The sequence below is a fragment of the Pollicipes pollicipes genome, unplaced genomic scaffold (assembly GCF_011947565.3).
Source record: "Pollicipes pollicipes isolate AB1234 unplaced genomic scaffold, Ppol_2.1 Scaffold_3087;HRSCAF=3621_pilon_pilon_pilon, whole genome shotgun sequence".
NCBI classification, from domain to species: domain Eukaryota; kingdom Metazoa; phylum Arthropoda; class Thecostraca; order Pollicipedomorpha; family Pollicipedidae; genus Pollicipes; species Pollicipes pollicipes.
The window spans coordinates 25,362,475-25,379,538 of record NW_023596225.1 but is presented as its reverse complement, the minus strand read 5'-3'; the positions used below and the strand labels follow the sequence as shown (position 1 = coordinate 25,379,538).

General features: G+C 57.5%; 1 protein-coding gene across 1 annotated transcript; it reads left to right on the top strand.

Annotated features, from left to right (window-relative positions):
- The first annotated feature begins 1,939 nt into the window (after positions 1–1,939).
- On the top strand, positions 1,940–16,986 carry LOC119089935 (uncharacterized). Its single transcript, XM_037212737.1, has 4 exons — positions 1,940–2,035; positions 15,587–16,447; positions 16,484–16,632; positions 16,968–16,986. Exons 2-4 carry the CDS (start codon positions 15,641–15,643, stop codon positions 16,984–16,986), a joined length of 975 nt encoding a protein of 324 aa, XP_037068632.1. The 5' UTR covers positions 1,940–2,035; positions 15,587–15,640.
- The last annotated feature ends 78 nt before the right edge of the window (positions 16,987–17,064 follow it).

The window sequence follows — 17,064 nt, the reverse complement described above, 5'->3', positions numbered from 1 at the left end:
GTCATGTTCGCCATTGTTCGGTCACACCTATCTGATGCAGTTTGACGAGAGCTTTCCGATGGCATCTTTCGCGTGGCTCCAGCCAGCTTGGCTTTTGAGATATGATCGGGGACTGCTAAGGCCTCCCCTCGCTGGGTGACCGTGAGCTGAAAAAGCGCCCACAAGGGAGGGTTGAGGGGCCTCTGTCTACAAATCAATAACAACATTTCGACGTATAAGCTTTCAAGAAAATAACATCTAGCTAATAAGCATTAGGCTAAAGCGCATTTCGTCCAAGTAGAAGGTATTCAACCGAAAACATATTTCGGTAGATAGCATTCCACTAAAGAACATGCAGGCTAACTAACATTCGACTAAATAACACCCCGGCATGTGGCAATTAACTAACGCCATTTCGGCAAATGAACATTTTAATAAAGAATGTGTCGGCAGGCTGGCATTCAGTTAGTATGTATTTCGACTTTTGAACATTTCCAGCAGTTTGACACGCCGGCAAAAATGTATGTCGGCAAATCGACGTTCGATTTTTATCATTTCGCCCAAATGACACGGCGGCAAAAAAGATGTGCCGACAGAAAGGCATTCAGTTAGGTGCATTCCGCGTTATTTCATTCATTCCGCATTCGTGTTATTTGTCCCGATTCCAGTCCCGCCCGGGGACTCTACCGGGCTGCGGGGCGGGGCGATTCACTCCCTCGTAATCAAAACGCCCGTCCCGTTTCGGGCACCTCAGACACAGGCTTTCGATATGAAACTGATATCAAACTGATTTCGATATCAAATTTGATGGGAACCACACCTTGGCAGCTCAAAGCGGAACGCTATGGCGTCAGAAAATGGCAGCCGACGTGGCATTTGTGAGGGAAATGGCAGCCGGTGCGGCATTTGTGAGGGAAATGGCAGCCGGTGCGGCATTTGTGAGAGAAATGGCAGCCGGTGCGGCAGGTGAGCCATGAGTGGCAGCCGATGCGGCAGGTGAGCCGTGAATGACTGCCAGTGCGGCAGAAAGGGGAAATGACAGTCGCTCGCTGATGTCGTTGAGCTTTGATGGGAGTGTAAACGAAACGTAACAAGGTGAAGGGAGGGTTATGTTTTGGGGCGGAACGTTACGCTCAGGTGTGACGGCAAATAACGCCCAAATATGTTAAAACGTATCACAGAACCACGAAGCCGAGCTACTGGCTTCAGCCTTCCACTCGTGACAAGCAACAGATGGGCCTTTGACTTGAGTCTTGCGTTCACTTACGGGCTAAATGGATGCGATCTTTTTAGGACGTTGCGCCCAACACAGCGTAGCCAATGAACAGGGATTTTCGCGCACCAGTGGGTAGCCAGAGGGAAAAGGTTGAAAAATGACCAAGCATGCGAAGTCAAAGTATGAACGACGGGCGGTTAGCCATGCACGGTAATGTAAGCTATTCCAGCCGGTGCCTAAGGAAACTGCACATCCGGTGCGGCGGGCAAAGGAAATGGCAGTTGGCTCGGCATAAGGGAAAATGGCAGCCGTTAATGTAGGTAAAGGGAAGGATTATTCATTTCTGGTGCTGATTGGGGTAATAAGTCTGTGGCCGATGTGTGATGTGTGCTAGCGCGTGAGTGGGGCGGGGGAGGAAGGCAGGTGTGGGTCACGATCGCGCCTCTGTGTTGACGGAAAATAGCTTGCTTCCCCGGCTGTGTTTTAAATGCAGCCATTTACGCTCTGCAATCTAGCTCTCATTTCAGGTGCACCGGTTAACGTGGCGGGTGCAGCGTCCGTGATAAGCCGCTTATAATCTTAGTCGGTTCCTGAAACTAGCGCGACCCTGCTGCCGCGCCGGCCGTATGACGACCACCCTGCCACCTGGCGGCCGACTGCGCAGCTGCAGCGGAGGCGGCCGCCTCCGATCCGCGAGCCGAATCAAACGCGCCGCGTGGCGGAGCGTCGGAGGACGTGAGCGGGTCGCTGTGTGGAGTGACGAGCGTGTCACCGTGCTGGGGTCGAGACCGGGCGTCGCCCTGAGCCGTCAGTCGCATCGGACCCACGGAAAGCAACCAGGTGAGCTATGCCGACGGACCAGGCTCGGTTCTGCGTGCAGCGTTGGCATGGGACCGTGTGGAAACGGTGCCCGTCAGCTGGACAGCTTTGCGGACCGCTACAAGGTCACCGGGCATGCTTCTTTTACTTATGGCGGCAACGCGTGTGGAAAACGGCTTTCGAGCGTGGTGGTGAATGGCGCTAATACGCACCTGCGGCTGCGCGTGGTGTCGCCGGATTCAAGGCTCAAGGTGGGCCGGTGCTCGTCGCCCGGGCGCTCTGTTGAGAGCGCGACGGTATTTAGAGGCTCCGTTCGGGACCTGTCTCGCAGCTATCCGGGCGAGCCGTTTGTGGAAACGAGTGGAGGTCCGGAGGTGCCATCATTCGTCCTCGGGTGCAAGCTTGCGGTCGGAGACCGGCCAGCTGACACAACGTCGGGCTGGAGCGCAGCTGTGTGTCGGCGTGCAGAGTATCATGTCGCGATATTGTAAGTGTCATGTAAGAAAATGTGACAAGGCTACTTGCAGGCCGCATAATATGAGCCGTTGGCATGCACGTTAAATTTCGATATGGCGATACGCTTTGACTGGCTGTTAATAGTGAGCCTATGTAAGTTATTCGTTTACTTTGTCTGTTGGATTGTAGCTGTTTGAGATCTACTATTGTCCTGGAGTTGGCGTCATGAATTATTATCAATAAAGGGTCCGACCTAGACATATTCTGCCGCCGGCAAACGTCTGCCTGATTTCAGCAAATTGGAATCCATCTCCGGAATCGGATCAGGATTTGGCTCGTTGGAGTTATGACTTAATCAGATTCAGAGTTGGTCCACATTGTTTTCAACAGTATCAGAATTTACTCATCTCCATTTTGAAAATGATTCTGCCACGTGGAGCGTTTACATGGTTGACTTGACATCGCGCGGTGTGTTACCCGTTGGAGTGTGGAAAAATTAGTTGCAAAATCAAAATGTGTGCCTCACCTTCCCGGTTTGTGTTTATGCAGAGGGTGGGATGGGACACTGAGGGCATCCAGATGCCAAGGATTTCACGGATTAAAGGCGGACTGCCCTGTCCTCTTACGCTGGGATTGTCCATATCTCCAGTCATCTTAAGCATGTCAGTATTCACATGCCGCGAGAGTTCCTGTAAACACCAGAAGCACGATAATCATGCTCTTATCCCCTAATACAACTCACACCATGACAGCCTACAGCGCAGTTCTATCACTTACCCACCTGAAGGGCTTTGATACCGTTCGGAATGTAGCCAGACACACATACAACCCTATTGCATATAAATGTTTGTGTATTTACCGGTGTAATTATTCATCCGCTGTACTATTTTCAACACTTAAAACTTTATTTTGATTCGCATTCAGACCTCATATATGCTTTTGTACCGGAGTGAGATTCGAATTAAATTCCAGCTTGCAACAGTCGCTTTGAAGCAGCCTCCGGTTCAGCTCCACTGACTTTGATTCGGATCTGGGATTGATTCTAGCTTAGCAAAACCGGGCGCAAGTCTCACTGCCAAGGCTATTTTGAAAACGTCTGCATCTCAAACATTGCTTACAGACCACTATGGACAAGATAGGTGCACAGTTATAGTAGCTCTAAAGCACAAATACCAAATAATACACAAATATGTCGAAGGCAGAAAAAGCATTTAGCATGTGGCATGCAGTTAGACGCCGTCATTACTCCGAACGTTGTCCATTTGCAATGTTATTCACTCGGTGTAAATAGCATACCCGTGTCCTGAACCGTGTGTTGTAAACATTGTGTCACGGCTAACAATAGTCTATAAGTTATCCACTAAGTGTGGGGCCCAGTACATCGACCCCACCACGCCGTCGCGGGCAAGTAGCCCGTCGGGAACCCGGAGCCCCATTGTTAGGGCCTCAGTGGAGGACGTATCTGAACCAAGATCACTTAAACGCGTGTCAAAACTGAGCGAGGCTACATCCCATATCCTCTCCTCCTCATCCGCTGCGGACCACATATACCGAAAACCCTCCAGCACCCGTGAGACAAAGCCCTGCATGTAGCATGCCACCCCACAGGCACGACTGGTCCACTGGGAGCGACTCCGGCCGCCGCCCGGGAGGGTCCTCCCGACGCACCGGTCAGCCCATCGGCTTCCGTCAGGCCGGCCGTCGGCTCTCGTCAGGCCGGCCGTCGGCTCTCGTTAGACTGACCGTCGGCTCCTGTCAGGCCGGCCGTCGGCTCTCGTCAGGCTGACTGTCGGCTCTCGTCAGGCCGACCGTCGGCTCTTGTCAAACCGACCGTCGGCTCCCGTCAGGCCGACCCGCCGGCTCTCGTCATGCCGACCGTCGGCTCTCGTCAGGCCGGCCCACTGGTGCGTGGAGACCTACCGACCCTGTCACGAGACACGTACCGACCCTGTCACGCCGGCCGTCGGGGCCGATCAGCTGAGTAGGATAACGGCTGGGTCGGGCCGTCTTCACCGCATGGCGTGCGTCACGGTGTGCGCGCCTTGTGTCGATCCCGCGTCTCCCAGACCGCTCGACAGTGGGCGGCGTATCCCTCAGGCGTCATGGCGTGCGCCCCTGTGTCGGTCCCATGTCCCCCAGACTGCGCGACAGTAGACGGCGTATCCCCCAGGCGTCATGGTGTGCGCGCCTGTATCGATCCCGTATCTCCCAGACCGCGCGACAGTGGGCGGCGCATCCCCCCAGGCGCCATGGTGTGTGCCCCTGCGTCGGTCCCGTGTCCCCCAGAGCGCGCGAGAATGGCCGGCGCATCCCCCGGGCACTATGCCAGCTTACCCCTTGATCCGGGATATCGATGAGACACGTAACGTAACGTAGACACGGATCACGACGCGCTCCCGCTCATCAACAGCCCTTCAACCAAACTTGCATAGGTTTGCTGGAACACACCGAAATGCCTCGTTTTGACTCCTAGGCAGGTGCGGATCCACGGTCCAGCAGGCCGTCTGGCGCGGTTGGCCCGCGTGGTCGGCGCCTCGGCGCTCACGGCTGGGACGGCGGCGCACGGCTGCTGCAGGTAGCGGCCCGGTTCGTGTCTCAGATGGCTGCTCGCGCCACTCGCCACGCTAAGGCCGGCCTGCTTTACGGCGGCACGGTCGCTGGCGGTAGTCACGGCGCGCTAGACACGCTTAGAAGTTTTGAATTGCATGAGCCCATGCTAAACTCGCCGGCATGCGCTGAGAGCCGCCTTCATGTCGCTCGAAACGGTCATAGCTCATAACGAAGGGAGTGCAGAGGCGTAAAACTGACTTTGTGTGACTTAGCCCGTGCAGTCTGCTTCTTAGTTGGATCATTATTTAGCCGTACGTTTGAGAGTTTGTTTTGCCTATGGTGATATAGTATTAGACAGAGGCGCAATGTGTGCAAAAAATACGTGCATTAATGTTCAGATATCGATCAGTTCAAGTTTAGTTGCAATTGTCAATGGAGGTGTTCCACGAAATATATGGAAGGCTTGGAGTCCTATATAAGCTTCATTAACTTCTGTATATGCATTACATATTACATGTCTCATATGCCATTCGATCCAATTAATGCATCTTGTTTGTATGGTACATGCCTTATATGATTTTTGATAAAACTACTGTCTATTCATCGCATAAATTACATTTTTTAGATACCGATTTACGCATTACTGCACATATCACGTTTCATGCCATATCGTATGTTATCTTTCGTACAGCGTCAAACAATTTTACGACGCACGACTCTCGGGTTTTTGTCGCCACCTGTTGCATAATGCACGGCACATGGGACCGATTTATAGGTGTCCAAACAGGACTGGGAAGGCCGTGACCCACCCACTTTAAGAAAGTTTAACGCGAACCAACTATACTCTTGCATGGAAAGAATCAGCTCAGAAAGGAAGCCGTAGGAAGCGCGCATTTTCAGGTGGTTCCGCGACCCTGACCGTATGCGACTGAGCACGCCATCTTCCCGGGAGTGTGACCCTACAGTGCGGTGCAGGGCGTAAGACAACGGTTCAGCACAACTTCCTACCCTTTGTGTGTGATGCAACCGACATTTTTATGTTCTTTATTTCCGTTCAACTCCGGGTGCTACAGATGATAGCGGTCCGTGCGCTGATAAGCCGGCCGAGATATGAATCTTCGCGTGCACGACAGTGGAGCACGCGTGGGGCGGCCGGTCCGGACCGCCGTCCTCTGGCTGCGGCGCCTGCCCCGACCCGTGCCAGAGCCGGTCCCCTCCCGGCGACGCCGTCTTTGTCCCGTGTCGCTCACCCCGCACAACGGCGGCAGTCAGAACCGGTCCGACCGGCGGCCGACGACCGGGCCGCGCGCCGCCCGGCCCGGCCGCCGCCACTCAGAGCCGGCGCGCGCGCCGCGCCGCCGCGCCGCCAGCCAATCGGCGCCCGGGAGCGCGCTCGCGCCGCTCTCGAGCCGGGGCCGATCGGGCGGCTCGCTGCGCCGCGACGGAGGGCGAGCGGCTCCGCTGGCCTTGGGGGCTGGCGAGCCCCGGCCGGCCGCTCCTGCCTGGACCGCTGCCAGCTGCCGCCACCGCCGCCGCCGAAGCCGCATGCAAATCGGCGACTTGATCTGGCGTCTGGCGGCCGGCGGCGCGCCGGGCCGCGGCCGCTGCACGTGCATGGGGTGGCGAGCGGCCGTCCGCGGCCCGGCCGTGCTCCGGCCGTCGATGGCGGCTAACCTTGCCTGAACTCGGCCGCGGCGCGGGCGGATGACGCCGGGACGCGTCCCGCCCCGCCGCCGCTTCGTGACCTGCGGCGCCGCTCAGCCGCCGTCACGTCCGGGCTCGTCGCGGCGTCATTACCCGGCGCCGCTCCGGCAGCGGAGACACGACGGGCGACGGCGGCGGACCGGCAGCCGGCTCGCGATGTCCGGGGCCGCCGGCGCTCCCGCCTCGCCAGCGGCCGCCGGACGCGGCGCAGCTCTTTGCGACACGCCTTCCTCGGGGATTGTGGACACCGGTCACGTATGTGACGCAGGTCACACACACGCAGTTGACATATGTTACATCATATTGAGTTGAGAGATATGGACTTACTGTACTCAGATTATCCTAGGACGGATATCACAGGAAATCATTTATATCGCGTAATGCTTTTTAGAAATGAATAAAGGTATTTTCTCTCCAATAATCTTAACTATTGTTTTTGAATAAAGAGTTTTTGAACAAAACCCCTACTCTCGACAGCGGTCTTTTCAAACCTCGACAAATCATGAACACCGGAAATAGTGCCACTCCCGAGCCGCGTCTTCAGCCGTAACGTTATTGGCTACAGCGCCACCATGGTGAGTGCACAATCCGTTAGAACTGTTCTCTCTTTCAGCGGCACTGTGTTAAGCTGATATAGTGCAAAATAAAGCAAAAATTCCTAGGACGAAAGAATCCACAAGTAAAGGAGGAGAGTAGCAGACAGGTTATCACGTGTCTAACAAAACTTTAAATTGACAGACCCAATTTCTTTCGATTCCACGCGGCGGAAAGGTTCAATTCTGCAATTGTGAAATACGACAGAGGTAAATCGTAATACAAAGATTAATTTCATACAAGACAGATCCGGAAAACCAACTTAGGAACCCAACGCGAACGCTGGCTTAGAGGGCCAAAATAAGGTGCGCTGGTGTTCAAAAACTCATCGGATTTCGCTTCCCTGTGACTCAAAGAGTGGGTGAAAGCAAACTTGCCTTCGTAGAAGGTGCTTAGACCTTCCTCAGATTTCGGAAATGCGATTGTTTGCCGTCTATGGCTACCTTTGAGGTCATAGCCTGTGTTTCACCCCTGGATCCGCCCTTGATTCTCTATTCTCTGGAACATGCCTGAGGGTTCGTTTCTGAACCGCATGTGGCGTGGTAAGCAAACATGCGCTAGTTGACTTTGGACACGCACCGTTCATTTGCCATTCTCTTAACGTTCCATCTGATGAAAGGGTTTCATCGTTTTTTTTGCGAAAGCTTGTTATGGTAGTGTGGCAGCGTAAAGTCGTTTATTATTTTGATAACGGTCTCCTGGAATGCTCACTTTTATCGATCAAAGTAATAACTTCATAATCATTTACCACTTGTATATAAAACCAAATATGTCATAAAACCACTTATCTATATACCCAGATCCCCGACTAGTGTCACAAACCTGTCCTGAAGTGCCTGAAATTTGGGAGATAATGCCTTTAACCGGCCAAAGTGCGACGTAGCATTGAAGTGTTTAAGAGAAATAGCCCAGAAAGGCCCATTATGATCGATATTAACAGAAAAGCAAGCACGCTGCTTACACTTCCGCCACGAAAAGCAGCTTAAAACTTCACTGAAAGCGAACGTCTTGGACTTTTGACCATGTATTCCTCTTCTGCCTCTTTGATCAAATGGCCTGAGTCAATAGATTGTGTATGTTTTATAGTTCCAGAGAAGGAGATTGGTACGTGCCTCGGTGCTTGATGGACGATTCCCGCAGCGATGCCAAGCCCGCCCATTTGTTTCTTTGATCTACGCCGCGGCATCCGCCTTATCTTTCCTCGCCGTTATCCAATATGCATGCGACTCCCGATGTCACTGTTACCGCAGCGGCTGGCGCTGGTTGCGTGGAAAAGCGAGCCTTTGCCGGTAGCGGCACTCCTACCCGCCCGGCCGGTCATGAGCCGGGAGCTCCACACCGCCGACCCGATGCCGGGCGTCCAGCTCAGGCGGCGCACTCGGCCGAGCCGAGAGCGAGCCGTCGCAGCCGCCCGGGTAAGCTGCTTTACTCCACGCCGAACCAGGCGGGCGCGGCATTGGCAGGACCCGCTGCATTTGATCCGCGGTGATGTCAACGCCACACACTCACGGCCAGACGACCGGTTTGGTGATACACACCGGTATCCCTGCCAGCGTGACAAAGCCATCAATCACGCCGTAAAGTACGGATGTAAGCGGCGGACAGGGGGCTGGGGACAGCCAGCTAACGGCAGGGCAACCTGGCCACAACGCGGCCGGTGGGCGCGGTGCGTGGAAGCGTAACATCAGTGCTATGGTGTCAGGGAGGTGCCGATGTCGCACATGGTGTGTAGCCTGCGCGCCGAGTCTATTGAGAATTGATCAAAATACTCGCCATTAAATTGTATTTTACAGACTTCGACAGAGAAAGCATTCAGCATTTTGCTGCACGCCTCTGAAACAGATTGCACGGATGTGAGGTGCATTTCCACGCGAGGCTTTCAATACCAGACTGCCTCCCACGCGCCCACCACGCCTGCGGGCGTCTTCGGGGCAGGAGCTCGACAGTCAGCTGCCTCCCGCTGAATGTCCAGATGCGCAGCCAGGCGTCCCGAGCGCGACTGTAGCGCGGCACCCAACGGAATCTATTCAATGGGCTGCTCGCCGACCTTTCTTCTGCTTCACTGGCTGCTGTCGAAGCTATCGCACCAGCACTGCCGGCTGCTGATGAACAACACGAGCGAGCCTGGGGCCATCGATGTTGATAAGACCGATGCTGAAGACCACGGCACGCTTGGAGCTCACACTCGCGCAAAGCAGAACAGAGTTCACTCCGCCGGTGCCGTAAGCCGCTGGCATTATGTAATCGTGTACATATGTGACACGTCATTGTTGCGGGTGAAGCCACGGGTCAAGCGAGGCCTGCCGTCAACTGGCCCGTGATTTCGCGGCTTCAGCGGCCCGACTCGACCTGGCCACTCCCACTCCCACGGGCTTATCTTGCAGACACTGATCGTGCTGCCATGAATGTTTCAGTAGCAGGGAGTACAAATCTCCAAAGGTAGGGCTGTAATGCAAGCAAGGTCAAGTGCAGTCTGCTGAACCGGGTGGTGTGTTTCTGCAACGTTGCAATGTCACCACCACGTCACTTCCCTACTCGATTGACTCTGGAAACGTAAGGTGTTTGAACCACAAATCTCTCCGGACCTTAGGGCCCTGAGCGCGCGCGGGAGATAATATCTGCACTACGTGGGACTCTAGATATCCAACCCCAGACCCTCATGGTCGACAGACCCCAGATGATCCAAATGAGGCCCCATCAGATGGATAAAAGGCCCATTAGATCACAGGAAGTCGTTTCAGCCGAACAGGCGGTCCGATTGGAAAGATAGGAAGACCGAATAGGCCAAGAGGACGTTTTATTCAATTAGATCACACTTAACTTGGAAGTCCTTCTGAGAGAAGTGGTGAAGCTCGGGTTAAAAATTGTATGTAGGGGATGATATATGAAGACCAGATCTGCTTGAGAGACCTCTAGATCTGCTTGTTGCCCTCGGAAAGTCGTTGGCGCCGCCCCATGTACATGGCGATGACAGTCACTTCCGTTAGCATCTCGCTCGTCCTAAGCCGCAAAAGGCGCCTGAGCGCAATCGGTAGGAGCGCACCTTGTCTTGATGTGTGCGCCCGTCGACACGTCCCGTCATCACCAACTGTCGACACGTCCCGTCATCACCAACTGTCGACACGTCCCGTCATCGCCAACTGTCGACACGTCCCGTCATCGCCAACTGTCGACACGTCCCGTCATCGCCAACTGTCGACACGTCCCGTCATCACCAACTGTCGACACGTCCCGTCATCACCAACTGTCGACACGTCCCGTCATCGCCAACTGTCGACACGTCTTGTCATCGTCAACTGTCGACTCGTCCTGTCATCGTCAGCTGTCGACACGTCCTGTCATTGCTAACTGTCGACACGTCCTGTCATCGTCGGCCGTTGACACGTCCCGTCATCGTCGGCCGTCGACACGTCCTGCCTTCGTCGCTCCATGTTGTTGCATGGAGAGTATTGACTATAAATAAAGGCGTGACCCACCTATCCACTGCTGTGCTCGTGCCTACACTCCAGGGTGCACCAGCGTTGCCGCGGAGGGACACACGGCCAGCGCCCGCAGCGGGCTTTCCACCGCCGCTGGGACGTCCACACGGTGGACAGTCGGCGACGGGCGCCGGCGGCGCCCGTCGCGACGTCCCCGCTGGTCCCCGCCCTGCACCGCTTCCGAGCGTTGACCTTCAGCCAGCTGGCGGCGGCGACCGCGCCGGCGCACGGTCGTTCGGAATCCAGCCGCCGCCGCCGCCGCCGGCTCCATCCATTATCACCCTGGGCTGCAGCGGTCGTCTGGAATACGGGATGCAGCGCGGCTAACTGTGCGCCGGCCGCCGCCGCTCGGTCGGCGCCGCGCGGGTCAGCTGACGCCGCCGTCTCTGTGGCCCGGCTGCGGTCCGGCTGAAGGACGGTTACGTGTCTGAGGTCCAGATGTGGCTTTGTAGCTGGCCGTGGTCCCGGCCTGGATCCGATTCCGGTCCGGCTTCATGTCTGACCGTGATCTGGATCTGTATCTGCCCCGGGTTAGCTCTGTACCTTGGGTGGCTTCGTCTTAGTCTGGCTTTATAACTTTCCTGGTCTGATACTGAAGCTCGTCCTGGTTCAGCTCTGTATTTTGGCTGCGGCTGGCTCCACGGCGTATGATCCTGGCCCGACTATGTATTTGGCCCTGGTTTGGTTCCGTGTCTGACCCTGGCATGCTGTCAGGCTTGGGTTCGGCTCTGTATCTGACCCTGATCTGTTTATGTAACTTGCCGTGGTCTTGCTCTGCTCTGTGTCTGACTCTGAATCTGTATTTGGAGTCGCACTCGGCCTAACTCCACATGGAGAGGAATCCGGCCACGCAAGGCTAGCACCATTGCAGACCGGCACGCTTGTAAGACGTCAGATGATGCGGCTAAATGCCATGATCGTGTTCCTCACGAATGCCATGATTTTTCCCCGGGGGAAAGTGCTACGAAGTGCCTTTCCCTGCCGTGAACGATGTCACGAGACAGCCAGTGGCCGGTCGGACTGTGCTGGTGCGTGGCGAGCCCGTGTAGATCAGCGGCTCGGGGTGGGTCTTCTCTCCATCAGCGGCGCCGGGCCGGTCTTCTCTCGATCGGCGGCGCCAGGCAGGTCTTCTCTCGATCGGCGGCGCCGGGTAGGTCTTCCCGTTGCACCTCTGGCCGTCCCCGACAGCGCACCTCCCTTACCCCGCTCCGCCTGGCTGGGGGTCGGGTAGCGTTTCAGTCCTCGGTAATGCCGCTGTCTTACGATGTCACAACGGCATTGGAAGAGAAATGTGCTGAGCCACTGGCCTTCGCTCCACCTGTCCCTGTGCGCTGGCCGACAACAGCATCCATGCTGCGGCAATGGACGCGGACTCGACTCCACTCCAAGAACAGCTCCACCACAGCGAGCGACGCAGGGCACACCGGAACTGGCTGCGGAACGTGATCGGCCGCCGGCGCGTGGAAAGCCGGGCTGGAGTGAACGCCGCTGACGGTCGGGCGGCGGGTTCCCACGGGCCAAGGCCGCGGCGGCGGCTGGTCACGGCTGCGGTGCGGCGGCCCCGTGGCCGAGCGCCACCGACCTGGAACGGCTCGCGGTGGCCGCCGCCCACTCCCGGTCAGGGAGGCCGCCACCTACCCACCGAGGGCTGCTGTTGTCCGAATTGTTCAAGATACGTTGGCTGAAGCCCTTTTTGTCACAAGCACGGGTAGATACAAAACGGGTGAGGAGGATTTAGTGCTAGCGGCTCATGTCACTGCTGTTGTTGCAGGCTTCACCGTCTCATGTCGCTATGGGGACCCACTGCACTGTACTGTTTCAAAAGGTGCAATAGGCAATCCGGGCACATCTGAGCCGACGTACGTTGAGGAATGTCAGCCCGGATTTGGACATGACCAGTTGTGAATCTGATCTGAAGATTGGTCAGTCGATTCTTGCAGGAAAGTGCCCTGTGCAAATGTAACCATGACCCAGAGAGGAGTAGGACAAGGTAACACAGTTGACGAACAGCATATAACAGTGCATGCTTTGCTGAAGCATCCACATAAACGGTCCCAAATCGCCTCAATACCTGAATACCTGACGTTCCTTCTGAGCCCAGATACGCAGCTCTCGTATGCCATATAGCCTGGAGAAACTCATTGTATGGCACCGAGGCATCTTGACCCTGGCAATTTGCGAATCCTTCCCCGGCATTACTGCATTGCTCCACCATCAGCCCGGAGTGCATAGTTTAGCGGCGTGTCTGCCGTGCCCGGCGCCCGTGGGAGCCGGCCGGGATGCCATATCGCTGCTGCAATCCGTCACCGCCTGGCCTTGCTCTCACCTCTCGGGATCGCCGCCGCCGGCGCCCCACTTCGGCAGACAAAGCCGGCAGCGACGGCAGCCGGCCCGCGGCGGCGATGCCGGGTTATGACGCCGGCCTGCGGCTGCGATGCCGGGTTATGCCCCCAATCACCCCCCGATCCACAAAGGACCGAACGCGCGGATTCCTGGCAAATGGCGGCGCCGCATGCACGCTCCGCGAGGGGTCATCTATCAAGCGGCGCGCCGTAGCGCCGCCGACCGGCTGCAGACATCTGCAGTTAATGTGGGGACCGGTCCGCGCGGCGTATCGGTAAGCGATCGCGCCCCGGCCGGGGGCGCTTTCCCATGCATACTGGCTGCCGGTACGGCGCCGGCGGGCGGGGCGCTCTGGGAGCAGCGCTGCCGCCGGGCCGGCACCCGGAGCTGGCGTATCGGGCGCCGGGGGCGGCCCGATCACGCGGCGCCGCCCGCCGCCCGTCCCGCCCTGCACGGCAGACGTCAGACCCCCGCCGGCCACTGATCCGCCTGCCGATAGACAGACGGCTCCTCCGTGTTTGGGTGCTGAGCCGGGACGGGCGCGGCCGGCGACGGGTGCGGATCGCGGCGGACGTGGCGCGCCGGGCGCCGTTTCGGACCAGTGCCTGTCCTCGTTTGGACGGCGACGGGGCGGGGACATGCCTACACTCGATTCATTGACCGGCCGCGGTAGCCGAGTCTTGGAGATTCCTGACGACTCTCCGCGACCGCGACGCTGACCATGGACTGGCCAACGACCACGACATGCATCTGGCCACCTTGTCTCTCGGTGTGTGGAAATTGGACGGTCTCTGGTTTCCTAACCCCGCTATTCTACACTTGAGTTGGCTCCTGGCCTGGGATTGCGGTTGTTGGTGTCTGCGCCCGCGCAACTCCTGCATGCACATAAACGGGAGAAAGCATCTCGCACGACAATGGGCACGATAAATAACGTGGACACGGCACATGCGATACGTAGATAGAACATGCGCAAGCCCGCGGCGTTGGCTTACTTTGGTTTTGCATGGAACTAGTTCCGTTCGCAGGAGGATTAAGGTTGTAGCTGTAGACGCAATTAATCCCTTATAGCGTCTGCGAAGTGTCTGCAAGAACTGACGACGCAATTGATCCCCTGCCTGCAAAAGTGAGGCTCCTTCAACCACATGCATGCATTTTCATGAGAAGTGAGGGAACTTCGGTTTTCTTCCTTCCTCCAAGCATTTTTCCTCTCCTTCCACCGTCCCCGCCGCGGCTTGCCCGCTGTTACGAGTCCGTGTGTTTACGTCCGATTCAGCTGGCCATTTGTCTGCTCTCATAACAGCGGCCGATCGGCGTGATCGATCGACGGGCCGAGCCATTATCCCGCCGTGACGTCACCGGCTGCCCGACCGAGCGTTTCGTTCCGCCGCGCCGGCGGAGGCCTGACCACCGTCGTCCTTCCGTTTTACTGGTAACCCAGATGTCTGGCCGGCCGTGAGCGCCCCCCCCCCCCCGATGGAGGCCAATGAGAGCAGGCGCCGCCGCGCCGCCGCCGATCCGGCCGCTTGTTACGTGGGAAAGCGGCGCTGTTTGCAGGGAGAGAGTCAGCCTCATCCACAGGTGGCAAAACTCGCCCGAGTCCGTCGACAACAGCCGTGGTCCTTCGCGGTATTTGGGTCGTTGGGCGGTGTCGTTGGCTGGGTTTTGGCAGAGATGCACCTCTTTAGTTTTGTGCTTGATTCCGAGTGAAATCCGGTTCATCCTTGACATCAATTAAACCTTAGGAGGGTTATATTTTAACTGATTCTTGCAACTCTTCGTGTAAGTTAAAATCAGATTAGATCCCCGTCCATTGGATGCCATTAGCTATCAGACGACGGAGATAATCTAACGTTACGTGTGCTCGTGTACATTTTTGCGGTTCGAACCATTTAAAATGCACAGTACTCGTTGGATCTGAGACGCATTAGTGTTGATATTCCGTGGGTATGATAAAACATAAATTTGTATGTTGTCTGGATGGATTCTGGCATGCCATTTACCGGGTATAAGTGTGATAAGCCGTATGCCATGAGTTCGAACTTAAATTCGGATTTAGACCACACCCTGTTACATTGGAACCTAAGCCCAAAGTAACTGGACGTTGCTATGATTCTAACTAGACTCAGTCATCGCAATTGGTGTCGCAACAGCAAGCATACCTGCGGCGCACACTTTCCTCGCTTGTCACAATGTTGGTGATATCTCCTTTATTTTGCATAGGGATCTCTAAAACGATTGTGACAATCCGAAATTGCGATTGCGAACATCACGGTTGGTGTAAATCTTCCAAACAAATATCCCAATCATGCCAAAATTGCGTCCTCACATTGAGGAATTGTGCGACTTCTTAAGAGTGGAACAAACATTGCTCTGTTCCCAACCACCTCAAACGCCATACGGACGTCAGGGCAGCACCATTAACGCCGTCTTTATGCTGCGTTTCCAGCTGGCGCCATCCCAGTGACGTCCGTCAGCCAGCGCGCGGCGGCGTGACATCGCCATGACCCCGGACGCGTCGTCGTTGCTGGGCCAGGTCACGTGGTCGGACGAGGCGGCGTCGCTGGCCGAACTGCTGCAGCGCCACGAGCTGCCGCTGCTGGTGAAGGTGCAGAAGGGCCAGTACCTGAGCCTGGGCCCGGGCGGCCTCTCCAGCCTCGGCGTGCACAGCACACTGCTGCTGACCTCCGGCGGCCGCCGGCGCCGGCTGCTTGCCCAGGCCGTCAAATTCAAGGACAGCAGGCGCATGGTGCCGGTCGGTCAGAAGCTGCTCATCCCGGACACCTTTGACGGCCTGTTCGAGATCCTGAGCGAGGAGGGCCGCTCGGTGCGCGCCATCGAGGGCGTGGCCGAGCTGGCGCGTCTCTTCCCCGACTCGTGCATCGTGCGCTGCAGCTGCAAGGCTTTCGTCTCCAAGTCGGACAGCGTGGACACGATCACGGAGCGCACGCGCACGCTGCAGAGCGGTGAGACGCTCGTGCTGGTGGGCGAGGTGGTGCGGCCGCGCGGCCGTGGGCCGGCCCGCTTCCTGCGCTGCTTCGACAGCAGCGGCGAGAACGTCTACCTGCCGCACGAGCTGAAGGCGCGCTTCAGCGCCGTCGCCAAGGAGAGCAGCATCAGCGGCGTGCACAGTGTCGCCAACCTGCTCAACAAGCGGCTGCCGCTTAACGTTCGGCTGGTGAGCGGTAGGCCGGCCGATGGCTCTCGGCTGGCGGTGCCCGAGCTGCGGCTGCACACCACCTTCGAGCAGGAGCTGGTGCTCGGCCTGCCGCTGCACAAGGACAGCGTGGTGGTGGCCATGCCGCCGACGGCGCCGCTGCGGCTGCAGGCGGCCGTCAACGGCCAGCAGCTGGCGCGCACGGCCGAGTTCGGCCGTCTGTGCGACCGCGCCGCGCAGGTCTGGCTGCACTCAGCCGACCGCATCCAGCCGTTCGACGTGGCGCTGCCACGTGACCCGCGCCTCGACGGCAAGAAGGCGGCGGTGCGGCCGCTCGGGCTGCGCCGCGCGCTGGCGGCGCCCATGTCGCGCGTGACGCGCCGTCACAGTGGCCAGACAGTCGACGAGTACGATGAGATCGACCAGATCTACGACTACGTGCGCGGCCTGGCGCCGCTGCCGAAGGCGGCTACGGCGGCGGCGCCGGGAGCGGCGGCGGCGGTGGCGACGGCGCGAGCCGACCAGCCGCCGGTGCCGCCGCCCATCGAGACGATCCCGTCACGGAGACTCTCGCTGGCGGCCGTGCGGCCCTTCAACCTGCACCCGGGAGTCTTCACGGCCGGTAAGGCGAAGCCGGCGGTGGCCGCGGCGCCGGTGCCCGACACCCGGCCAGCCGAGAAGCCGACCCGTGACCCGGCTAAGCACGCGCAGAGGCCGGCGCCGGCGGAGGAGACCCGCCCGGCCGGCAAGCTCTTCACCAAGAACTGCAA

Excerpts from the sequence above, each read along its gene's own strand:
- LOC119089935 (XM_037212737.1), top strand. The coding sequence starts at position 15,641 with ATGACCCCGGACGCGTCGTCGTTGCTGGGCCAGGTCACGTGGTCGGAC. Across the intron at positions 16,448-16,483 it reads TGGTGGCCATGCCGCCGACG|CAGCTGGCGCGCACGGCCGA; the intron begins GCGCCGCTGCGG and ends GTCAACGGCCAG.